At 48.6% G+C, this 23,843-nt stretch overlaps 3 protein-coding genes across 3 annotated transcripts; 2 read left to right on the plus strand and 1 right to left on the minus strand.

The window, feature by feature from the left end:
• Positions 1–7,486: 7,486 nt before the first annotated feature.
• Positions 7,487–8,422, minus strand: LOC140265073 (olfactory receptor 14J1-like). Its single transcript, XM_072360951.1, has one exon. It carries the CDS (start codon positions 8,420–8,422, stop codon positions 7,487–7,489), a length of 936 nt encoding a protein of 311 aa, XP_072217052.1.
• Positions 8,423–13,648: 5,226 nt separating this feature from the next.
• LOC140265170 (olfactory receptor 14C36-like) lies at positions 13,649–14,614 on the plus strand. Its single transcript, XM_072361056.1, has one exon. It carries the CDS (start codon positions 13,649–13,651, stop codon positions 14,612–14,614), a length of 966 nt encoding a protein of 321 aa, XP_072217157.1.
• An 8,055-nt stretch (positions 14,615–22,669) lies between these two features.
• Positions 22,670–23,596, plus strand: LOC140265189 (olfactory receptor 14J1-like). Its single transcript, XM_072361074.1, has one exon. The coding sequence runs from the start codon at positions 22,670–22,672 to the stop codon at positions 23,594–23,596; it is 927 nt and encodes a 308-aa protein (XP_072217175.1).
• The last annotated feature ends 247 nt before the right edge of the window (positions 23,597–23,843 follow it).

Consider the following 23,843-nt stretch of genomic DNA (forward strand, 5'->3'; position numbering starts at 1 on the left):
CCCAAGCCTATAGCGCTGCCTGGGCTTGTTGTGGCCAAAGTGCAGGACCCGGCATTTGGTCTTGTTGAACCTCATCCCACTGGCTTCAGCCCGGCTCTCCAGCCTGTCCAGATCCCTCTGTAGGGCCTCGCTACCCCCAGGCTGATCCACACTCCCAGCCAATTTAGTGTCATCTGCGAACTTACTGAGGGTGCACTCAATGCCCCCATCGAGGTCATCAATAAAGATGTTGAAGAGGACAGGCCCCAGCACCAACCCCTGTGGAACACCACTCGTGACCGGTCACCAGCTGGATTTAACTCCATTCACCACCACTCTCTGGGCCCGGCCCTTCAGCCAGCTCCTTACCCAGCCAAGAGTGTACCCGTCCAAACCACAGGCTGCCAGCTTCTGCAGGGGAATAGCATGGGAGACAGTGTCAAAGGCTTTGCTGAAGTCTAGGTAGGCCACATCAATAGGTTTTCCCTCATCCATCAGATGGGTCACTAGATCATAGAAGCAGATCAGGTTGGTCCAACAGGACCTGCCCTTCAGGAACCCATGCTGGCTAGGCCTGATCCCCCAGTCATCCCGCACATGCCACATGAAGTTCCTCAAGACAATCTGCTCCATAACCTTCCCTGGAACCGAGGTCAGGTTAACAGTTCCCCAGATCCTCCTTACGTTTCTTGTAAATGGGAATCACAGCGACAAGCCTCCAGTCTTCTAGGACCTCACCAGTCAACAAAGAGCACTGATAGATGATGGAAAGTAGCTTGGCTATCACCTCTGCCAGTTCCCTCAGCACTCTTGGGTGAATCTCATCTGGACAGTTGTGACAGTCCAGTTGGACTAGTAAGTCTCTGACTATTCCTTCCAGAATCATGAGTGTTTAGTCTGTTCCCCTGGTTGGTCTTCCCCTGTGTCGGGCAGTGATCCAGCTGAGGCAGTGCAGGCATCTCATCCGTAGAGGGAAACCCTGAGGCTGAAATGGGATTCAGCTCCCCACGGACCCTCAGGAGCTGGGATCCCTCTACTTCAGTTCAGATGTGCACAAGGTGTTGCCTGCATGTGAGCTCCTGCTCTGAGTCCTTCAGCAGGGAGGCAGTTGCTCACACACAGCAGAGCTGCTGCCTGGAAGGACCACATCCATACAGCATGGCAGGCTTCGGCTGGTTAGTGTGCGAAGCCGGGAAAACTCGCAGGCTGCGGCCCCAAGGCAGGCAAAGGAAGTCCCAGTGTAAGTGACATCACCAGGGCTGCTGGAACCTGTGTGTTGTGACACTGCTTTTCCATTACAACAGCAGGTCCGACCGAAGGGGAGCATTGCTGTCATGTTAGGTACTGGATGGAGTCTGTTGCAGAGGGGCAGACAGTCTTGCCAAAGAGGCCTGTGGTACACCGCCATGGACAGCACAAGTCTTTTTGTGCCTCCTTGAACCCTGGCCAGGCTTTGTGGAGAAAGCCAAGAGGAGAAGGTGGGCACCAGGTATTTCCCCAGACTGCTTCCTAGATTGGTTTATTCAGTGGTATAAAGGCTGGACCTGCTTACAGTGGCTCTGGATGCCTCATCCGTGGGATGGATGTATTGCTGTACAAGTTCTCCATGGCTGGGAGAGGTTCTCCATATCGTCATTGCAAATGGAGCTCCCCAGTGACTGTGGATCTGAGTGATGGGAAAGTGTTGGGTCAGCTGGTGATGTATCTTAATCGCTGAGCTCACGTAGCAATGATTAGGCCCACTGCCTCACTTACTTCCTTTACTGCTTTTGACTACAGACACTGCTTTATTTTTTGTATGATATTGTAATGGGCAGTAAAAGAAGCCTATCCCTTATGTTGGTGTCTGTGTCCTTCCTGTTGACCCCCTGGATTGACACAGCAGTATTAGCATGTGATGGGCACATAACTTGGACATCAGGACAAAATGACTTGTAAGGCCAGCATCAAGAGCGTATCCTTTGGAGAGAGACTGAGAGACTTTGGCTTGTTGAGCCTGGAGAACAGAAGGCTCTGGGGAAACCATGTGGCTGCCTTTCAGTACACAGGGCCTCAAAGGTCACCTATTTCCAACGCCCTGCTGCGGCCAACAGTGAGGTCAGGCTCTAGGTCAGGTTGCCCAGGGTGCCACCCAGCCTGAACTTGAACACTGGTAAGGACGGGGTATGCACAGTGTTTCTGGGCAGCCTGTGCCAGCACCTCACCAACGTCTAAGTGAAAAACTTCGTAGCACTGCTTTTGCAGTCTCTGGCTTACAGAAATCCTTTTTAATTTTCTTCCCTACTAACTAACTTTTAACCATCATTAAAATCTTATGGTTATGCATGCATGTAATCGGGTTATCTAGATTTACCCGTGATAGAGGCTGCTGCCCCTAGAAGGTGGGAAATGAACAAAAACAATGGCAGCAATCTGAGGAAAGAACTTATTTTATTAAATACGAATAATATTGGAATACAAGGTGACACAATATGATACAATATAACTACAACTACTATATCAAACAAGGCAGAGAAAAGAAAGAGAGAAAAAGAGTCCCCGAGAACCGGGGGCCTACTGCGATCTCTAGGCGACAGGCTGGAACGTTGCTGATAGAGGGAGACGGCAGGGATGGAGCGCTCCAAAGAGATAGACAGAGAGAAAAGAAGGACGTTCCAGCCTGGGAGCGAGATTATATATGTGTCCTCCTCCTCTGGTGATTCGTCTCTGGCCGCGTCGTCCCCTGGGATATGTAGTTCTCCTCCAAGAGCTGAGTACTCGGGATGCTGCCATTCCACAGATCTGGAGCATGAACCTTCCACATTTCCACATACCCTCTGTTACACTTCCACGTACCCTCTGTTACACTTCTGTATGCCATTAACTACTACACTTTCTTATACCACCAAAACAGTTTACCACTATTTGTGCTCTCAGTTAATGATTCATACTGCACATGATGTCATGATGTAGAATATTAACAGCAACAGCACAAAACCATGACATTCCACCCCTTATTCTACATTATTACATCATGGTTATACATATATATATACATGTATATGAACTATGATAAAATAGATTAAATGTAATATAACTAAATGTATAACTATAATAACTAAAATACACTACACATGCAAATATATATATAGATACATAGAATTACTGACTGCACTCCCCCAGCATTAATTTACCTTGTGGTACACCTTGAACATCCCCGTCCTTCTGCATCACCCACCAAGTGCACCCAGGTCCCTGGGCAAAAACAGTTCCACGGACAGGTTTGCCATTTCCAGAGGCTGGAAGGACCCAAACTGCTTTTTCCAACATGCTCTTCACATGCACAACAGGGACTTTATCTCCTTCTATAGTGTGTAGGGGACTAGATCGGCTAGGACCATCGCGATTGACAGATCCTCTAGTATTGACCAACCAAGTGGCTTCTGCCAGGTGCTTCTCCCAGTGCTTAAATGTTCCACCACCCATTGCTTTCAACATCATTTTTAATAACCCATTATATCGTTCAATTTTACCAGAGCCTGGTGCATGGTAGGGAATATGATAAACCCATTCAATGCCATGCTCTTTGGCCCAAGTATTTATAAGTGAATTTTTGAAAGGTGTCCCATAATCAGATTCAATTCTTTCTGGGGTGCCATGTCACCACAGGACTTGTTTCTCAAGACCCAATATGGTGTTTTGAGCGGTAGCATGGGGTACTGCGTATGTTTCAAGCCACCCAGTGGTTGCCTCCACCATGGTAAGCACATAGCATTTACCACTGCGAGATCGTGGCAAGGTGATATAATCAAACTGCCATGTCTCCCCTTATTTAAACTTTTGCCATCACTCTTCCCCCCAGAGAGGTTTCATCCTCTTGGCTTGTTTAATTATGGCACATGTTTCACAAACATGAATAGTCTGCGCAATAGCGTTCATAGTTAAGTCCACCCCTTGGTCTCTGGCCCACTTATATGTTGTGTCTCTTCCTTGATGGCCTGAGGTCTCATGGGCCCATCGAGCTAGAAATAATTCACCCTTGTTAGCCATTTCAAATCTATTTGAGCCACCTCAATTCTGGTAGCTCGATCTTCCAGATTCTTTTGTTGTTCTTCAGTGCCCTGACTCATGGGCACGTGTGCATCCACGTGACGCACGTTTACAACCATACCTTTTGTTGGGGCAGCAATGTCTTTCCACAGTTCAGCAGCCTAAATAGGTTTACCCAGTTTTATTTTTCCCACTACTGTAACCACCCCCATAAGGCTTTTGCTACCATCCATGAGTCAGTATAAAGATGAAGCATTGGCCACCTTTCTTGTTCAGCAACATCTAAGGCCAGCTGCACAGCTGTCTGTGTGGACAACCTGTCGTGTGGGGCTCCACACAGCAGCCTTCTATTTGCAATGCTTCCCTACAATAAGACATGATCCATCTGTGAACAGGGCATATTTCTTTTCATTTTCTGGTAGTTTGTTGTATGGTGGGGCCTCTTTAGCACGTGACACCTCTTCTGCTGGTGATGTTCCAAACCTTTTACCTTCAGGCCAGTCCATGATCACCTCTAAAATTCTGGGATGATTGAGGTTCCCCATTCGTGCTTGTTGTGTAATCAGCGTAATCCAATTGCTCCAGGTAACATCGGTAGCATGATGGGTGGAGGGAACCTCCCCTCTGAACATCCAGTTCAGCACTGGCAGTCGAGGTGCCAGGAGGAGTTGCGTTTCAGTACCAACTACTTCGGAAGCACCCCGAGCCCCCTCATATGCGGCTAAGATCTCCTTCTCAGTTGGAGTGTAGCACTCTTCAGACCCCTTATACGCTCGACTCCAAAATCCCAGGGGTCGGCCTCGGGTCTCTCCTGAGGCTCTTTGCCACACACTCCAGGTGGGACCTTTCTCTCCAGCAGCAGTGTAGAGGATGTTCTTTACATCCTGTCCCGTCCGTACTGGCCCCAAGGCCACGGCACGGGCTATCTCTTGTTTTATCTGCTCAAAAGCCTGCTGCTGTTCAGGGCCCCATGTGAAATTGTTCTTTTTCCACGTTACGTGATAAAGGGGGCTTACAATGAGGCTGGTGTAGACCCAGAAAAGACTGTGTCTCTTTCTTGTTAGTTGGTGGAGACATGGCAGTGATTTTGTCGATCACATCTGCTGGGATGTGACGACGTCCATCCTGCCACTTGATACCTAGGAACTGAATTTCCTGGGCAGGCCCTTTTACTTTGCTTCGCTTAATAGCAAAGCCGGCTTGTAGAAGAATGTGGATTATCTGCTTTTCTTTTGTGAAAACTTCCTCTGCCCCACACAACAATGTCATCAATGTACTGCAGGTGCTCAGGAGCACCACCCTGTTCCAATACAGTTTGGACCAACCCATGGCAAATAGTTGGGCTGTGTTTCCACCCCTGGGGCAAACGGTTCCAAGTGTACTGAATGCCCCTCCAGGTGAAGGCAAACTGTGGCCTACATTCTGCAGCCAGAGGGATGGAGAAGAAGGCATTAGCAATGTCAGTAGTGGCATACCATTTGGCTCCTTTTGACTCCAGCTCGTATTGGAGTTCCAACATGTCCGGCACAGCAGCATTCAGTGGAGGTGTGACCTCATTCAGGCCACGTTAGTCTACTGTCAGCCTCCATTCTCTACTGGCTTTACACACTGTCCATATGGGGCTATTAAAAGGTGAGTGAGTTTTACTGATCACTCCCTGATTCTCCAGCTGGCGAATTGTAATCGGGATATCTAGATTTACCTGTGATAGAGGCTGCTGCCCCTGGAAGGAGGGGACTGGACAAAAACAGCGGCAGCAATCTAAGGAGAAAACTTATTTTACTAAATACAATATTGGAATACAAGATAACACAATATGATACAATATAATTGCGACAACTAAATCAAACAAGACAGCGATAAAATCGGCAGCTGACAAAATGAGGTTTTGTGCACATTTATCTCTGAGGTCACTTTTGAGTTATGGAAGCAACATTGTTGATAAGATTAGTAATTAAACTCTTTACTTTTGACTCCTCAGGGAGTCTGGCTACGGAGGAGAGAAGGGAGGACACCTTCCAGTAGTCCCTCAGACTCACTCTCACTTCATTTTGTCCTGGAGATCGAGAGCTAGTTCCAATAGCTCCTGAGGATTTTGACTATCCGTGGGATGCTCACACCAGCACACTCCCATTGCTACGTGTCATTAATGTGTTCCAGGTTATGTTTGAGATTAAACAATTATTCAAGAATATCACTGAGAGATCTGACCCAAGGTGAGAAGGCTCTGCATGGCAGGGGGTGTGGGATGGTCTGGGGAGCTCCCTGAAGCAGTGGGTACCCCCAGGACTTTGCAACTTCATCTCCGTGCAGGATCCTGAGAAACTGGTAGAATATTGGGGGCCAAGTTACTGTTCCATGTATTGTGATAAGAAACTGAAACAACTGCCTCCCACGGGAGGTGCGCTGTGCCAGGAAGTACAGCCCTGTGGTCACTCCAACCTCCCCAATGAGCCCAGTGGCTGCTCCAACTTAGTCAGAGGTCCTGTGGTCATTCCAGCTCTGACAATGAGTTCTGAAGTTGCCCCAGTTCCTGCAACAGCCCAACAGTAGCTGCAGATTCTACTGTGAACCCTGTGGCTGTTAAAACCCCTGCAAAAGGTTCTGGAATTTCAAAAAGATATTCATATGAATTAGTATCTATGCATATATTTTTGCAACTGCATATGTTATATATATGTGAAAATATACTGTATGTAAGCATGCGTTTATATATATAGATACAGATCTAAGTCATAATCAAACTGCTTTCCTTTTTGTCTATCTTAGTAAATAGATTTAACCCAACAAATTTGAAACCACAGCACTGCCCTGAGTCCCATACACATCTCCTTGGGACTCTTGAATCTGACCCTTTCACTCAGTGAAGAGCACCAGAAGATCTCGAGGACTTCTCAGGCAGTAGCTCCTGAGGTACATTCCTTACACCATCTTTGGAAGAGGCCTCCAGTTCTCTGGTCCTGCTCTGAAGGGGCCCTCTTGTTACAGCAGTGCCAGCAAGGAGACCAGCTCTGACACAGCCGTTCATATTGCCGGCTACTGACTCAGTCCCGGAGTGCTGCTGTAGAGGCAACAGGACTGTTGTGAGACACACAAGACCTTCAGGCCTGCACAAATGAGTGCACCTATTAAGAGCACTGTGGCAGTGTAAATAGAGTAGGAGTGAAAAGAGCACGTTGTGCTGCTGTCAGTGACTGTACCTCCCCCCAGAACCGGAAAAGGTAGGAAGAGAGAAAAGATAAGGAAAAGTCTAATTTGAAAGCTTTTTAGGAATCATTTAACCTATTCAAAGAATTTGGTTCGATGTTTACATGAGCTCTTGGAGTGAGAAAATGGAAAGTAGGTAGGAAGGAAGTAGCTACAAAACTTGCAACAATTTTATTGCAGATTGTCGGATAACAATTACACAGTCAAACAATCAAAGATGCATAAAACATAAAGAAACATCACTGTGAATTATGTGAGGAAGATGTGTGCTTTATTGATGCTGGAATAGTGCATACTGCAACACCTTGCTGAGAGCATGCTTGATCTTCCTGTTCCTCATGCTGTAGATAATAGGGTTCAGTGCTGGAGGCACCACGGAGTACAGAACTGCTACCGTCAGGTCCATGGATGGGGAGGAAATAGAGGGAGGCTTCAGGTAGGCAAAAAAGGCAGTGATGAGAAAGAGGGAGACCACGGCCAGGTGAGGGAGGCACGTGGAGAAGGCTTTGTACCGTCCCTGCTCTGAGGGCATCCTCAGCACAGCAAGGAAGATCTGCACATAGGACACAACCATGAAAACAAAGCACCCAAAGCCTAAACTGTTAGTAAAAATAATAAACACAACTTCCCTGAGATTTGATTCTGAGCAGGAGAGCTTGAGGATCTGGGGGATTTCACAGAAAAACTGGTTGACAACATTGCCTTGGCAGAGAGGCAGTGAAAACGTACTGGCAGTGTGCAGCAGGGAACAAAGAACCCCACTGCCCCAGGCAGCTGCTGCCATGGTGGCACAAGCTCTGCTGTCCATCAGGGTCCCGTAGTGCAGGGGCTTGCAGATGGCAACGTAGCGGTCATAGGACATGATGGTGAGAAGGGAATACTCTGCTGAAAGGAAGAAGAGAAAGAAAAAGAGCTGTGCAGCACATCCTGTGTAGGAGATGGCCCTGGTGTCCCAGAGGGCGTTGGCCATGGCTTTGGGGAGAGTGGTGGAGATGCAGCCCAGGTCGAGGAGGGCCAGGTTGAGCAGGAAGAAGTACATGGGGGTGTGCAGGCGGCGGTCGCAGGCTACGGCTGTGCTGATGAGGCCGTTGCCCAGGAGGGCAGCCAGGTAGATGCCCAGCAAGAGCCAGAAGTGCAGGAGCTGCAGCTGCCGCGTGTCTGCCAATGGCAGCAGGAGGAACTCGCTGATGGAGCTGCTGTTGGGCATCTGCTGTTCTTGAAGTCCTGCTCAGAGTGCAGAAGATAATGACAAGTTCAGACCATTCTCAAAGACATTCCTTCTGCTGTACTGTGAAATGTTTTCATTCTCCTATGTCAGTGTTTATTTAGCACCACAACTTGAATTTAATTTCATTAAGTTCAACATTCCTTAAGTAGAAGAGGCACATGGAGCTTTAACCTTCCTCTCATCTTCTAATCTTATCTCATCTCCGTGGATTTTTTCATCTGTTTTTTGTCTCATATCTTTACCCACACTGCTCGTAAAGTCCTCAGTCCCAACCTTGCGCCCTTCACTTTCTGTTCAGGAAACCTGCATATTTGCAATATAAGTGCATGATTTTTGTCAACAGAAAATGATATTTTCAACTAATTTCCCCCTTGAAAAGGTTCCTCTCCTTAAAAGGAGAGGCGGAAAACACATCACGTGTGAGAGTTCACAAAACAAGCAATTGACTGAGAAGAATTTGGGAGTCTCAGCACTGTGTTTATATTTGACAGCCCCTTTTATATTTCTGCTTCCAATCCTTTCCCCTTCCTTAAAAAAAAAAAAAACAAAAAACAAAAAACAAAAAAAAAACAAAAAAAAAACCAAACAAAAAACAAACAAAAGAAAAAACAGAAAATTCCTACCTTGGCTCTCCTCTTGAAAGGCAGCTCCCCAGATATGTTGAGTGCTGATCCTGACAAGTGGCAGAGTCCCATAGCCGGCACACAGCCCCTGGGGCACAGCAGGGACCCTGCTCTGCACGACAGCCCTGGGCACCCGCCTGCAGCCCCGGCTGCACAGCCTGCAGCCGTGCTGGGACACGCAGCCCTCAGGGCTGTGCTCTGACACTGCAGCACGGAATCCCTCAGCTGGAGCAGAAGGCTTTTTCCACTTTAAAGAAACATGCAGTGCCTGCAGCCAGATCTGCGATGGGATGTCCCAGATTTGGTGATCCCTCCAGGAAAAGCAGCTGCATTGCCTTCTGAGAGACACTTACCATGTTGCAATCCCTTGCAGTGAGCTCACATCAGGCTCACACTGTACACACTCTGTAAGCTCTGTCTCCCTTCTCTTCTGTCCTCATGTCAACTGCAAATCAAGCCCCAGCCCTGGTGTGCTGTGCACAAGAGCTGCTCCTGGGCACAGCTGTCTATCTACAACATTACCCACTTTTATGAGCTCCCTGTGTCCCAGGAGCCCAGCCCAGCTCAGTAACAGAGGATATCATTTTTATCCTTCCCACTTGTCTCCCCTGAGATGTCCCTGGGTCCTCATGGCAAACAGCTCCTGAAAGACAACAGCATCATGACAGTACATTCAAATCTGTTGAATTTAACACCAGATTTCTAGCGGTCAGTGACTAATTCCAGACATGTGGTGAGTCCTCCCAGAGAGTGTTTGCTGAAACTAAAAGGGCACAGAGACAAGGACACAGTAGCATAGAATCATAGAATCACCAGGGTTGGCAAAGACCTACAAGATCATCCAGTCCAGCTGTTCACCTATCACCAATAGCTCCCATTATTCCATGTCCTTCAACACAATATCCATTCACTCCTTGAACACCTCCAGGGTCGGAGCAGAGCAGAGACACAGTCCCCATGTATCATGTAGTGCTATTCTGCTTACCAAATGGATGAGCTCGCAACGGAAGAGGCAGATCTTCCTCTCTGCTCCATCTGTGGCATACTCTGGAGTTCACAGCATTGCAAAGCAATGGCACATCAATGTTCTTGCAATGATGACACTTTAGTATGCTCTGGGCTCTTATTTCAATTGCATCTAAAGAAGTCTAGGGTCATGCCAGTTGACAGGTAGCTGGCAAATGTTGTCTCATTGTAAGGAAGAAAGAGAAAGATAATATGGGCAATTATGAACCTGTCAGTCTCACTCCAGTGCCTGGTAAAACTATGGAGACAATGATGGTGGGAGTTATGGAAAAACAGCTGAAGGAAATTCTGCCATTGATCACAGCCAAGACAAGTTCCCGAGGGGACGGTCCTGTTTAAATTCAGGTCACTTATGACACAGTTATCCATTTAGCTGACCAAGGGAAGCCAGTTGATGTTATCCTTGATGATTTCAGTAGAGCTTCTGATACTGTTTCTTACAGCACTCTTCTGAGCAGAATGTCCTGCATACGGCTAGACAGAAACACAACTTGGTGGGTGATCAGTTGCCCATTAGGTCAGGCCCAAAGGATTATAGTCAATAGTTTTCATCAGGCTGGTAGATGGTCACTGTAATGGCTCCCTAGGGCTGCATTTTAGATCCACTTTACTATCATGTTTTTGTGGATGACTTGCACGCAGGACTTGAAGATGTTCTGAGCAAGCTTGCTGATGAGACCAGATGAGGAGGTGCTGTTGCATCCACTGAGGGTGAAGAGGACTTGCAGAGAGATGTGGACAATCATAGAAGTGGGTACCAGTTGGTACTAAGCACCAAGTGCATAAAGTATAACAAGTGCCTGATTGTGCGCCTGTATAGGGGCAACCCTGGACATACACACTGACTGGATAAGGAACAACGGAGGGCATTCTGACTGAAAAGGATTGGGCGTCCTGCTCAGCATCAAATTGAATTTGAGTATGCAATGTGCCCAGGAAGCCAGGAAGGCCAACGGTCCTCTGGAGTTCATCACGTAAGGTATTGCCAGCTGGGTGAGGGAAAGGATCATCCCTCTCTGCTCTGCATTGCTTCAGCCTCACCTGGAGCACTGGGTGCTCTTCTGGGCACCACATAATATAAAGAACATCAAACTATGGGAGGGTGTGCAAAACAGGACACTGGAACGGAGAGATCTGAAGTTCAGTGTTTCATTGGGATTGACTGCTTGCTCAGATTGGGCCTTTCTTACATCCCACATCCTGCGATGAGACACAGGGCACACATGGGACATGAACCTCACAGTGTCCTTGCACCCCATGCAGAGCATGGGATCATCTGTTCTCTTGCCTTTTATTTGACATCATACAATTCTCCATCCACTGCCCCAGGAATGGCCCTAAGCCAATATGAGAGACAGAATCTCCCTGCCAATGTCTAGAGATCAAGGTTTGGCCTTTCTTCTTCATAAGACAAAGGGGGAGATTCTCAGCATAAGAGCCATCATGCCAGTGCCTTTCATTGCCTGTACTCATGGCTTCCAATTATCTGCTCTAACAAGTCCCTTGGGAAGCTGGCTTGTTAGTGTCCCTCAGTGGGCCCATTAATACTCCAAGAAACTTCACTGTTACTTCTGCCTTTGTCTTGTTGAGCACTCTGTGCAAACTTCTCTCTGCACTGGAGGTTGATGGACTCAGCAGCATATGAGCCCTGAGGCCCATTATAACATAAAGAGTCTCCTGAGCCTTGTGCGTTCCTGTCATCTCCTTCAGGTTATCAGAACCTGTACAGCAAAATGGAGGGCAATCTGGAGAGAGCTTAAAGTGGCCAAAGCTGGCAGGCATTTTTTGTTTATTTATTTATATTTGAGTATAAACAAAACATTTAAGCAGCACTGTGCAACTGGTACCAATCTGGAATGTTCCCAATGAGTTCTGTTGTGTTACTGTGTGGACAAAGGTCCTCCTCAATCTCCCCACCCCATTTCTGCTCACACTGGCCCCATGGGACTTGCATCACTTTTCTTCACATCACTCTTCTCCTCTGCATTCACCCGCTCAGTGTTAAAACTCCTTTACACCAACTCCCACTAGCTTTCCACAGAAAACCAGCTGCACATGGAAAAGGAAAGATTTCTCTTTTTTTTTTTTTTTTTTTTTTTTTGGCCAACAAACAGCAGGAAACGTGTTGCAATTGAATGAACAGTAAAACACAGTGATCAACTGCATGCCATGTCCATGTCACTTTCATTGAGGTTTGTCTTTCACTGGGAATATTTGTATAAGAAATGAGTTAGACACAGTCATGATGCTGTTTTCTTTCAGGAGCTGTTGGCCATGAGGACCCAGGGATATCTCAGGGGAGAGGAGTGGGAAGGATGAAAATGCCATCCTAATCTGCTGGGCTGGGCTGGGCTCCTGGGACACAGGGAGCTCATACAAGTGGGTAGCGCTGCAGAGATAGAGCTGTGCCCAGGAGCAGCTCTTGTGCACAGCACAGCCTGCAGGTGACAGAAGGAGAGGAGAGAAAGGGGAGAGAGCTTGCAGGATGTGAACGGTGAGAGCGGGATGTGAGCTCACTGCAGGAGCATTGCACACAGATCTCAACACGGTAAGTCTCACTGCAGACCATGCAGATGCTATTCATGGAGGGTTAACTTAATCAGGGACATCCCATAGCAGATCTGGCTGCAGGCACTGCGTGTTTCTTCACTATGAAAAAGACTTCTGCTCCAGCGGAGTGTTTCTGTTCTGCAGCATCAGAGCACAGCCCTGAGGGCTGCGTGTCCCAGCACGGATTCAGCCTGTGCATATGGGGCTGCAGGCAAGTGCCCAGAGCTGTCCTGCAGAGCAGGGTCCCTGCTGTTCAGGGGGAGGCGTATGGGAAGAAGGAGCGCCCTGGCAGGGATTCTGTTGCCACAGCTGCTGCCTGGGGAAGGGGATCACAGCTCCACTGCACAAGAGGATGCTTGTAAGGGCCCTTTTCAAGAGGAGAGACAAGGCAGAGATTTTTCATTTCCTGTTCTCAGGGAAGGCAGAAAGGACTGGGGGCAGAAATCTAAAAGGCTTTCAAATTAGAGCACAACTCTGAGACTCCCAAATATTTCTTCAATCCATCCATTGTTTTGTGAACAGTCACACAGGTTGTGCTTTCAGCCTCTCATTTCAAATAGGACAAAATCAGTTTATGTTTTTATTGTTTTCTGCAGACTTTAAGAGTGCTCTTATTCTGCAAACAGGCAGATTTGTCTAAGACAAACTGAAGTGCAAAGAGGCTGGGGTTGGGGGCTCTAAGACCTGTAAGAGTAAAGATATGAGATGTTTAAACAGCTCCAGAGAGGAAATTATTCAGGAGGCTGGGATAGGATTATGAAATGAGAAAAAAAGTAAGATCTCCTTAATCTTCTACCTCTTTAGAGATGGTGAAGCTCATGAAAAAAAAAAAAAAAAAAAAAAAAAAAAAAAAAAAAAAAAAATCAAGTTATGGAGTTAAACGAACATTTTCCAAACGGAAAAGGAAAACATTTCACAGTACAGCAGAAGGACTGTCTCTGAGGATGGTCTGATCTTGTCATTATCTTCTGCACTCTGAGCAGGACTCCAAGCCCAGGAACAGCAGATGCCCAACAGCAGCTCCATCAGCGAGTTCCTCCTGCTGCCGTTGGCAGACACGCGGCAGCTGCAGCTCCTGCACTTCTGGCTCTTGCTGGGCATCTACCTGGCTGCCCTCCTGGGCAACGGCCTCATCAGCACAGCCGTAGCCTGCGACCGCCGCCTGCACACCCCCATGTACTTCTTCCTGCTCAACCTGGCCCTCCTCGACCTGGGCTGCATCTCCACCACTCTCCCCAAAGCCATGGCCAACGCCCTCTGGGACACCAGGGCCATCTCCTACGCAGGATGTGCTGCACAGCTCTTTTTCTTTGTCTTCTTCATGTCAGCAGAGTTTTCCCTTCTCACCATCATGTCCTATGACCGCTACGTTGCCATCTGCAAGCCCCTGCACTACGGGACCTTGATGGACAGCAGAGCTTGTGCCACCATGGCAGCAGCTGCCTGGGGCGCTGGGGTTCTCTATTCCCTGCTGCACACTGCCAGTATGTTTTCACTGCCTCTCTGCCAAGGCAATGTTGTCAACCAGTTTTTCTGTGAAATCCCCCAGATCCTCAAGCTCTCCTGCTCAGCCTCTTATCTCAGGGAAGTTGTGCTTGTCATTTTCAGTGTCAGTTTAGACTGTGGCTGCTTTGTTTTCCTAGTTGTGTCCTATGTGCAGATCTTCATGGCCGTGCTGAGGATGCCCTCTGTGCAGGGTCGGCACAAAGCCTTCTCCACGTGCCTCCCTCACCTGGCTGTCGTCTCCCTGTTTCTCAGTAATGGCTTTTTTGCCTACCTGAAGCCCCCCTCATTTTCCTCCCCATCCATGGATCTGATGGTTGCATTTCTGTACTCGGTGGTACCTCCAGCAGTGAACCCCCTCATCTACAGCATGAGGAACCAGGAAGTCAAGGATGCAGTGAGGAAATTGATAAACAAATTTGTATCAAAAGCACTGAACTGCCCATCTTTTGGAATTCATGGCATGTAATACAGCTCTTTACTGCTGCAAACTCTTTGTTTTGTTTTGTTTTGTTTTGATCATTTCTTATAGGTGTAATGTATTAATTTTTATTTTATTTTTTTAAGATACTGTAATTCTTTTCATTAAATGAACCAGGCTCTCTGTGAACCTTAAGAGAATAAAGGATGTGCAGTGACTTGTCCTCCTTCTTGTGAGACATTTCTGGAGCTGTCGGCGTCAGATATGCTCAGATACTCACAATCCAGCAGGAAGCACACAGCTGTTCATCAAACTGTGTGGTGAATTCAGCCTGCAGCAGCTGATGGGCCATCCCTGGGCTCCTGGCTCGGGTCTGTGCTTTCAGATTCACATCTGTCACTGCCTCTGTGTTGTGGTTTTGTGATGTCTGTTGTCAGTATTCCACAACAGAACATCATAGAATCACAAGGTTGAGAAGGACCTATAATATAATATCATCTAGTCCAACCGTCCTCCCTTTACCATACCGACAGAAAACCCCTAACCCATATCTCCTAGCTCCCTATCCAGACACTTCTTGAACACTGCCAGTGATGGCGACTCCACCACTTCCCTGGGCAGACTATTCCAGTGCCAGACCACTCTCTGAGAGAAAACGTTCCTTCATATGTTCAGCCTAAACCTCTTCTGATACAAATTGTGGCCATTTCTTCAGTCCTGTTTGTTGCCTGGCAAAAGAGGCCAAGCCCCTCCTCATCACAGCCTCCCTTCAGGAAGTTATAAAGTTCAATGAAGTCTCTCCTGAGCCTCCTCTTCTCCAGGCTAAACAATCCCAGCTCCCTGAGCCGCTCCTCATAAGACTTGTACTCCAGACCCCTCACCAGTTTTGTTGCCCTTCTCTGGACACGTTCCAGGGCCTCAGTGTCTTTCTTGCAGTGAGGAGCCCAAAACTGAACACAGTACTCAAGATGCGGCCTCACCAGAGCTGAGTACAGAGGGATGATCACCTCTCTGCTCCTGCTGGCCACACTATTTCTTATACAAGCCAGGATGCTGTTGTCCTTCTTGGCCTCCTGGGCACACTGTTGGCTCATATTTAGCCGAGCATCAACCAACACCCCCAGGTCCCTTTCCTCTTCACAGTCATCCAGCCACTCTGCCCCAAGCCTAGAGAGCTGCATGGGGTTGTTGTGGCCAAAGTGCAGGACCCGGCACTTGGCCTTGTTGAACCTCATCCCATTAACCTCATCCCAGCAATTCAGCCTATCCAGATCCCTTAGCAGGGCCTCCCCACCCTCAAGCAGATCAACACCACCTCCCAACTTGGTGTCATCTGCAAGTTTACTTAGCTTGCACTCAATTCCCTCATCCAGGTTATCAATGAAGATGTTAAACAAGATTGGCCTCAGAACCAACACTTGGGGGACACCACTTGTAACGGGTCGCCAGCCGGACTTAACTCCCACTACTCTCTGAGCACGATCCTCCTGCCAGTTCCTTACCCAAAGAAGGGTATACCTGTCTAGGCCACGGGCAGCCAGTTTCCTCAGGAGGATACTGTGAGAAACCATGTCAAAGGCCTTGCGGAAGTCCAGGTAGACTACATCAACTGCCTTACCCTCATCTACCAGCCTGGTCACCCAATCGTAGAAGGAGATTGGTTAAGCACAACCTGCCTTTCATGAATCCATGCTGGCTAGGCCTGATCCCCTGGATGCCACGCATATGCCATGTGATCTCAGCCAAGAAGATTTGCTCCATAACTTTACCCGGTACCGAGGTCAGGCTGACAGGCCTGTAGTTCCCCAGATCCTCCTTACTACCCTTCTTGTAGAGGGGAATCACATCAGCAAGCCTCCAATCCTCTGGGACCTCTCCAGTTAACCAGGAGCGCTGGTAGATGGTAGAGTGGCTCAGCAATCACCCTTGCCGGCTCCTTCAGCACTTGATGGTGGAGCCCATCTGGTCCCATGGACTTGTGACAGTCCAGGTGGAGGAGGAGCTCTTTAACTGTCTCCAGCTGAATCACTGGGGGTGTATTCTGCATTCCATCCCAGAATTTCAAATCGGGGCATGAAGTGCCCTGAGGACAACCGTTCTGCCCATTAAAGGCAGGTGTAAAGAAGGCACTGAGGACCTCAGCCTTCTCTTATTCTCAGTGGTCACATTCCCTGCTGTATCAAGTAAGGAATTGACACTTTCCTTGGTTCTCTTCCCGTTGATATATTTGTAAAAAGATTTCTTATTTTCTTTTACCATCGTGGCCAATCTACATTTGATCTAGGCTTTAGCCTTCCTAACTTCCTGCCTGCATTCCTTAGCAACCTCCTTGTAGTCTCCCCAAGTAGCCTGTCCCTTCTTCCAGAGGACGTAGATTCTCTTTTTCTTCTGGAGTCTCAACAATTGTTCCCAGTTCATCCTACGGCTCGCCTTACAGCATTCAAGGACACCCTGTTCTTGTGCCTTGAAGATTTCCATCTTGAGGAGCATCCAGGCTTCCTGGACCCCTTTACCCGTAAGGAGCTACTCCCAAGGGACCTGTGCTACAGGTGCCTTGAACGGGTTAAACTCCACCCTCTCGAAGTTCAGGATAGTAGTTTTGCTAGTCACCCTTCTGACATCTCCAAGAATAGAGAATTCTACCATTTCATGGTCGCTCTGCCCAAGACAGTCCCCAGCCTTCTCATCTCCTACCAGTCCTTCACTATTAGTGAAGAGCAGGTCTAGCAAGACACCACCCCTGGTAGGCTTCTGTACCAGCTGCGTAAGGAAGCTGTCTTCCATACAATCTAGAAACCTCTTAGACTGCTTCCTCTGGGCTGTATTGTATTTCCAAAATATCAGGGAAGTGGAAGTCTCCCAAGAGAATGAGTGCTGGTTATTGTGCGACTTCAGTAAGCTGCTCGTAGAAAGCCTCAAACCATCTCTTCATCCCCATTAGGTGGTCTACAACAGACCCCCAGCAAAATGTCACCCCTACAGGCCTTCCCCCTGATCCTTACCCACAGACACTCAACTTTACCATTCCGAAGCCCAAGCTCTTCGATATCAAAACTCTCTTTAATATAAAGGGCCACACCACCAGCCTTCCTCATCTATCTTTTCTGAAGAGCTTGTAACCATCCATCACAGCACTCCAGTCATGGCAGCGGTCCCACCATGGATTGGTAATAGTAACTAGATCATGGTTTTCCAGATGCACAATCGCTTCCATCTCCTCCTGCTTGTTGCTTAAGCTGCATTCATTGGTGTAGATGCACTTCAGCTGAGTCATCTGCCTCATCCCCAGATCAAGCATCATTCCCCTAGGCTCACCTCTGGTGAGCACTGTTTGGTCCTCTTCCCCATCATGGCTAGTTTAAAGCTCGTTCGATAAGCCCCTCTATCTTCTGCGCTAGGATTCGTTGCCCCCTTTGAGATAGTTGGGTTCCATTCATGGATAACAGGCCTGAGGCCAAGTAAACTGCCCCATGATCAAAGAACCCAAAGTTTGTGGCTTAACACCAGCCTCTGAGCCAATGATTCATTGCTTGTGCTTTCCAAGCCTGCTCTGTTTCCCTCACTCCCTGAAGGTATAGAGCAAAAAAATCGCTTGAGCTCTCGCTCTTCGAACTAAACAGCCTTCACAGCCTTGTGTGCCTCTGGTGGCGCAGTGGTAGAATTGCTGCTTGCAACACCAGAGGCCCGGGGTTCGAATCCCCCCTGTGGCGCAAGTGGCAGAAATGCTGCTCTGCTACACAGAAGGGCTCGAATCCCGGGAGTTGGACTCGATGATCTCTAAGGTCCCTTCCAACTCACACAATACTATGATACTATGATATGATAAACCCCTGAAATTTCTTTTCACAGTTTGTAGGCTTCTCTGAGCAGTTTCATCACTGCCCACCTGAACTATGAGTAGTGAAAAATCATCAGTGGACCAAACCAGCTTTGGGAGTTTCTTGCTTATGGCCTTGATCCGGGCCCCAGGAAAGCAGCAGACTTCCCAATGGCTCAGGTCTGGTCTGCATATGGAGCCCTCTGTTCCTCTAAGAAGGGAGTCACCCACTACGACCACCCTTCTTTATTTCATGACAGAGGAAGTCTTGAGGCATGGTGACCACCTTGCCTTAGGCTCCCTCCTAGTCAGAACCTCCATTGCCTCCCCACTCACATCTCCGTCAGGTTCCTGTATCTTAAACCTGTTGCTTAGAGGGAGCTGGGGAAGAGGGCCAGGCAGGCAGGGGGGGCTCCCATGAAGCCAAGTTGGGACTCTCTTCCAGCCCTCCTCATCAGTCAGGTCTGTCTGACTGTGACAGGGCAGGGGGTCAACCACTTTTCTGGGGGTATCTCACTGTCACTCTTCTCTCGGGGATGCCAGCAAGTCACTCCAACAGTCGATCTCCCACTCACACTCCCTGATGGTCCTGCTAGCACCTCATATCAGAGCTTTAATTGAGAGTCCATTGAGATCCACTGATCTTACAGCATGTGTAATAAAATAATAAATAATGTGTAATTAATAAATAATGCATAATAAAACTGCTACCTTGGACTTCCGGAGGGCAGACTTTGATTTGTTCAAGAGACTAGTAGGGGGAGTCCCCTGGCATTCAGTCTTAGCGAACAAAGGGGTCCAAGAGAGCTGGTTGCTCTTCAAGAAGGAAGTCCTAAGGGCACAGGAGCAGGCGGTCCCCCTGAGCTGCAAAATGAGCCGGTGGGGAAGAAGACCAGGGTGTTTGAATAGGGAGCTGTTCTTGAGGCTCTGAGAGAAAAAGAGAATCTACCGCCTGTGGAAGGAGGGACAGGCAACTGAGAATGAATTCAAGGAAGTTGTTCGGATGTGTAGAGGGGAAATCAGAAAGGCAAAAGCCCAGCTCGAATTTAACCTGGCCACTGGGGTGAAAAGGAATAACAAACTCTTTTATAAGTACATTAACAGTAAGAGGAGGACAAAGGAGAATATCCACTCTTTTCTGGATGAGGCTGGGAATGTGACCACTGAGGATAAGGAAAAGGTGGAGGTTCTGAATGCCTTCTTTACGTCTGTCTTTAAAGGTCAGACCAGTTATCCTCAGGGTACTCCTCTCTCTGAACTGGTAGTCTTGGCTGGGGAGCACGCTGACCCCCCTGTTATTCTGGAAGAAACAGTCAGAGACTTACTGCTCCACCTGGACTGCCACAAGTCCATGGGGCCGGATGAGATCCACCCGAGAGTGCTGAGGGAACTGGCAGAGGTTGTAGCCAAGCCGCTTTCCATCATCTACCAGCTCTCCTTGTTGACTGGTGAGGTCCCAGAAGACTGGAGGCTTGCCGACGTGACTCCCATTTACAAGAAGGGTTGTAAGGAGGATCCGGGGAACTACAGGCCTGTGAGCCTGACCTCAGTGCCAGGGAAGGTAATGGAACAGATTGTCTTGAGGGAGATCACTCGGCATGTGCGGGATGGCCGGGGGATCAGGCCTAGCCAGCATGGGTTCATGAAGGTCAGGTCCTGTCTGACCAACCTGATCTCCTTCTACGACCCTGTGACCCATCTGCTGGATGAGGGAAAGGCTGTTGATGTGCTCTACCTGGACTTCAGCAAAGCCTTTGACACTGTCTCCCATGGTATTCTCCTGCAGAAGCTGGCAGCCCATGGCTTGGACGGGTACAGTCTCGGCTGGGTAAGGAGCTGGCTGGAGGGCCGGGCTCAGAGAGTGGTGGTAAATGGAGTTAAATCCAGCTGGCGACCGGTCACGAGTGGTTTTCCCCAGGGGTCGGTGCTGGGGCCTGTCCTCTTCAACATCTTTATTGATGACCTCGATGAGGGCATTGAGTGCACCCTCAGTAAGTTTGCAGATGACACTAAATTGGCTGGGAGTGTGGATCAGCCTGGGGGTAGCAAGGCCCTACAGAGGGGTCTGGACAGGCTGGAGAGCTGGGCCGAAGCCAATGGGATGAGGTTTAACAAGACCAAATGCCAGGTCCTGCATTTTGGCCACAACAAGCCCAGGCAGCGCTATAGGCTTGGGGCGGAGTGGCTGGAGGACTGTGTGGAGGAAACGGAGCTGGGGGTTCTGATTGATGCACGGCTGAACATGAACTGACAGTGTGCCCGGGTGGCCAAGAAAGCCAACGGCATCCTGGCTTGTATTAAGAATGGTGTGGTGAGCAGGACTAAGGAAGTCATCCTGCCCCTGTACTCAGCATTGGTGAGGCCTCACCTCGAGTACTGTGTCCAGCTTTGGGCACCTCAGCACAAAAAGGACATGGAGGTACTGGAGCAGGTCCAGAGAAGGGCAACGAGGCTCGTGAAGGGCTTGGAGAATCAGCCTTATGAGGAGAGGCTAAGGGAGCTGGGACCTGGATGAGGGCATTGAGTGCACCCTCAGTAAGTTCGCAGATGACACCAAATTGGCTGAGAGTGTGGATCTGCCTGGGAGTAGCAAGGCCCTACAGAGGAATCTGGACAGGCTGGAGAGCTGGGCTGAAGCCAATGGGATGAGGTTCAACAAGACCAAATGTCACATCCTGCACTTTGGGACCTGGAATGGTCTGCCCAGGGGTGTGGTGGAGTCACCAACCTTGGAGGTGTTCAAGAAATGACTGGATGTTGTGTTGAGGGACATGGATTAGTGGGAGCTATGGGTGATAGGAGAACAGTTGGACTGGATAATCTTTTAGGTCTTTTCCAACCTTGGTGATTCTATGATTCTATGATATCCTGTTCTTGTATGTGTGCCCTTTTTGTTTCAGCAAACACTCTGTGGGAGGACTCACCACATGTCTGGAATTAGACACTGACCGCTAGAAATCTGGTGTTTAATTCATCAGATTTCAAAGTACAGTCATGATGCAGTTGTCTTTCAGGAGCTGTTTGCCATGAGGACCCAGGGACATCTCAGGGGAGACAAGTGGGAAGGATAAAAATGATATCCTCTGCAACTGAGCTGGGCTGGGCTCCTGAGACACAGGAAGCTCATAAAAGTGGGTGGTGCTGCAGAGACAGCTGTTCCCAGGAGCAGCTCTTGTGCACAGCACAGCCTGCAGGTGACAGAAGGAGAGGAGAGAAAGGGAGAGAGCTTGCAGGATGTGTGTGGTGTGAGCAGCCTTCTGAGCTCGCTGCAGGAACATTGCTGACAGACCATGATAAGGTAAGTCTAACTTCAGGCCATGCAGCTGCTGTTCATAGAGGGTTAACTATAAATGGGACATTCAATAGCAGATCTGGCTGCAGACACTGCATGTTTCTTTACTGTGAAAAAAGCCTTCTGCTCCAGCTGAGAGCTTCCGTGCTGCAGCATCAGAGCACAGCCCTGAGGGCTGCAGGCGGGTGCCCAGGGCTGTCCAGCAGAGCAGGGTCCCTGCTGTGCCCCAGGGGCTGTGTGCCGGCTATGGGACTCTGCCGCCTGCCAGGCTCAGCACTCAGCCTGCCCGGGGAGCTGCCCAGGGTGCTGTGCAGAGAAGTGTGAGAGGAAGGAGCCCCTTGGCAGGGTTTGTGCTGCCACAGCTGCTGCCTGGGGCAGGGGGATCACAGATCCACTGTACAGCAGGATGTTTGTGAGGGTCCTTTGCAAGAGGAGATCCAAGGCAGGGATTTTCCATCTCCTGTTCTGAGTAAAGGCAAAAGGGAAGAAATCTAAAACTGGCTGTCACAGCTCTGAGAATTTATCTTCAATCAATTGCTTGTTTTCTGAACAGTCACACATGATATTCTTTCAGTCTCCCCTTTCGCAAATCATGGAAGCAATTGAATTTATCATATTTTTTAGCAGACATGAATAATTCACTCTAACCTGAGAACAGGCAGCTTTTTCTAAGTGAAGTTGAACAGCACAGAGGCTGGGTTTGGGGTTGTAAGAGCAGTTGGGGTAAAGATATGAAACACATGAAACAGATGAAAATATCCAGGGAGACGGGATAAAAAAAGGAAATAAGAGGAAGGTTAGAGCTCCAAATGCTGCTTCTGCTTAAGGAATGCTGAACTACATGAAATTAAATGCAAGTAACGGTGCTAAATCTACACTGTTGTAGGAGAATGAAAACACGTCATATTATACCACGAGGAGTGTCTCTGAGAATGTTCTGAACTTGTCATTACCTTCTGCACTCTGAACAGGACTCCAAACCCAGGAACAGCAGATGCCCAACAGCAGCTCCATCAGCGAGTTCCTCCTGCTGCCGTTGGCAGACACGCGGCAGCTGCAGCTCCTGCACTTCTGGCTCTTGCTGGGCATCTACCTGGCTGCCCTCCTGGGCAACGGCCTCATCAGCACAGCCGTAGCCTGCGACCACCGCCTGCACACCCCCATGTACTTCTTCCTGCTCAACCTGGCCCTCCTCGACCTGGGCTGCATCTCCACCACTCTCCCCAAAGCCATGGCCAACGCCCTCTGGGACACCAGGGCCATCTCCTACGCAGGATGTGCTGCACAGCTCTTTTTCTTTTTCTTCTTAGCCTCAGCAGAGTATTTCCTTCTCACCATCATGTCCTATGACCGCTACGTTGCCATCTGCAAGCCCCTGCACTATGGGACCTTGATGGACAGCAGAGCTTGTGCCACCATGGCAGTAGCTGCCTGGGGCGCTGGGCTTCTCAATTCCCTGCTGCACACTGCCATTATTTTTTCACTGCCTCTCTGCCAAGGCAATGTTGTCAACCAGTTTTTCTGTGAAATCCCCCAGATCCTCAAGCTCTCCTGCTCAGAATCAAGTCTCAGAGAAGTTGTGTTGCTTCTTTTTAGTTTCAGTTTAGCCTTTGGTTGCTTTGTTTTCATAGTGGTGTCCTATGTGCAGATCTTCATGGCCGTGCTGAGGATGCCCTCTGAGCAGGGACGGCACAAAGCCTTCTCCACGTGCCTCCCTCACCTGGCCGTGCTCTCCCTGCTTGTCATCACTGGCTTTTTTGCCTACCTGAAGCCCCCCTCCATTTCCTCCCCATCCATGGACCTGATGGTGGCACTACTGTACTCGGTGGTGCCTCCAACACTGAACCCTATTGTATACAGCATGAGGAACAGGGAGGTCAAGGATGCAGTGTGGAAAGTGATTAAGAAATGTGTTTCATAAACACTGAACTGCCCATCTTTTGGAATTCATGACATGTAATGCAGCTTTTTACTGATGAAATCTCTTGCTTTGCTTTGATCATTTTTTATAAATTTAATGTATTAAAACTTATTCTTTATTATTATTATTATTATTATACTATAATGTTTTTCACTAAAACATCATTACTCAAATCAATTCCTCTTCAGCTTGTATTTTTTAGTGTAGCCCAGACACACTGTTCATAATGAACCTGGCTCTCTGTGAA

The sequence above is a fragment of the Excalfactoria chinensis genome, unplaced genomic scaffold (genome assembly GCF_039878825.1).
Source record: "Excalfactoria chinensis isolate bCotChi1 unplaced genomic scaffold, bCotChi1.hap2 Scaffold_68, whole genome shotgun sequence".
Lineage (NCBI taxonomy): Eukaryota > Metazoa > Chordata > Aves > Galliformes > Phasianidae > Excalfactoria > Excalfactoria chinensis.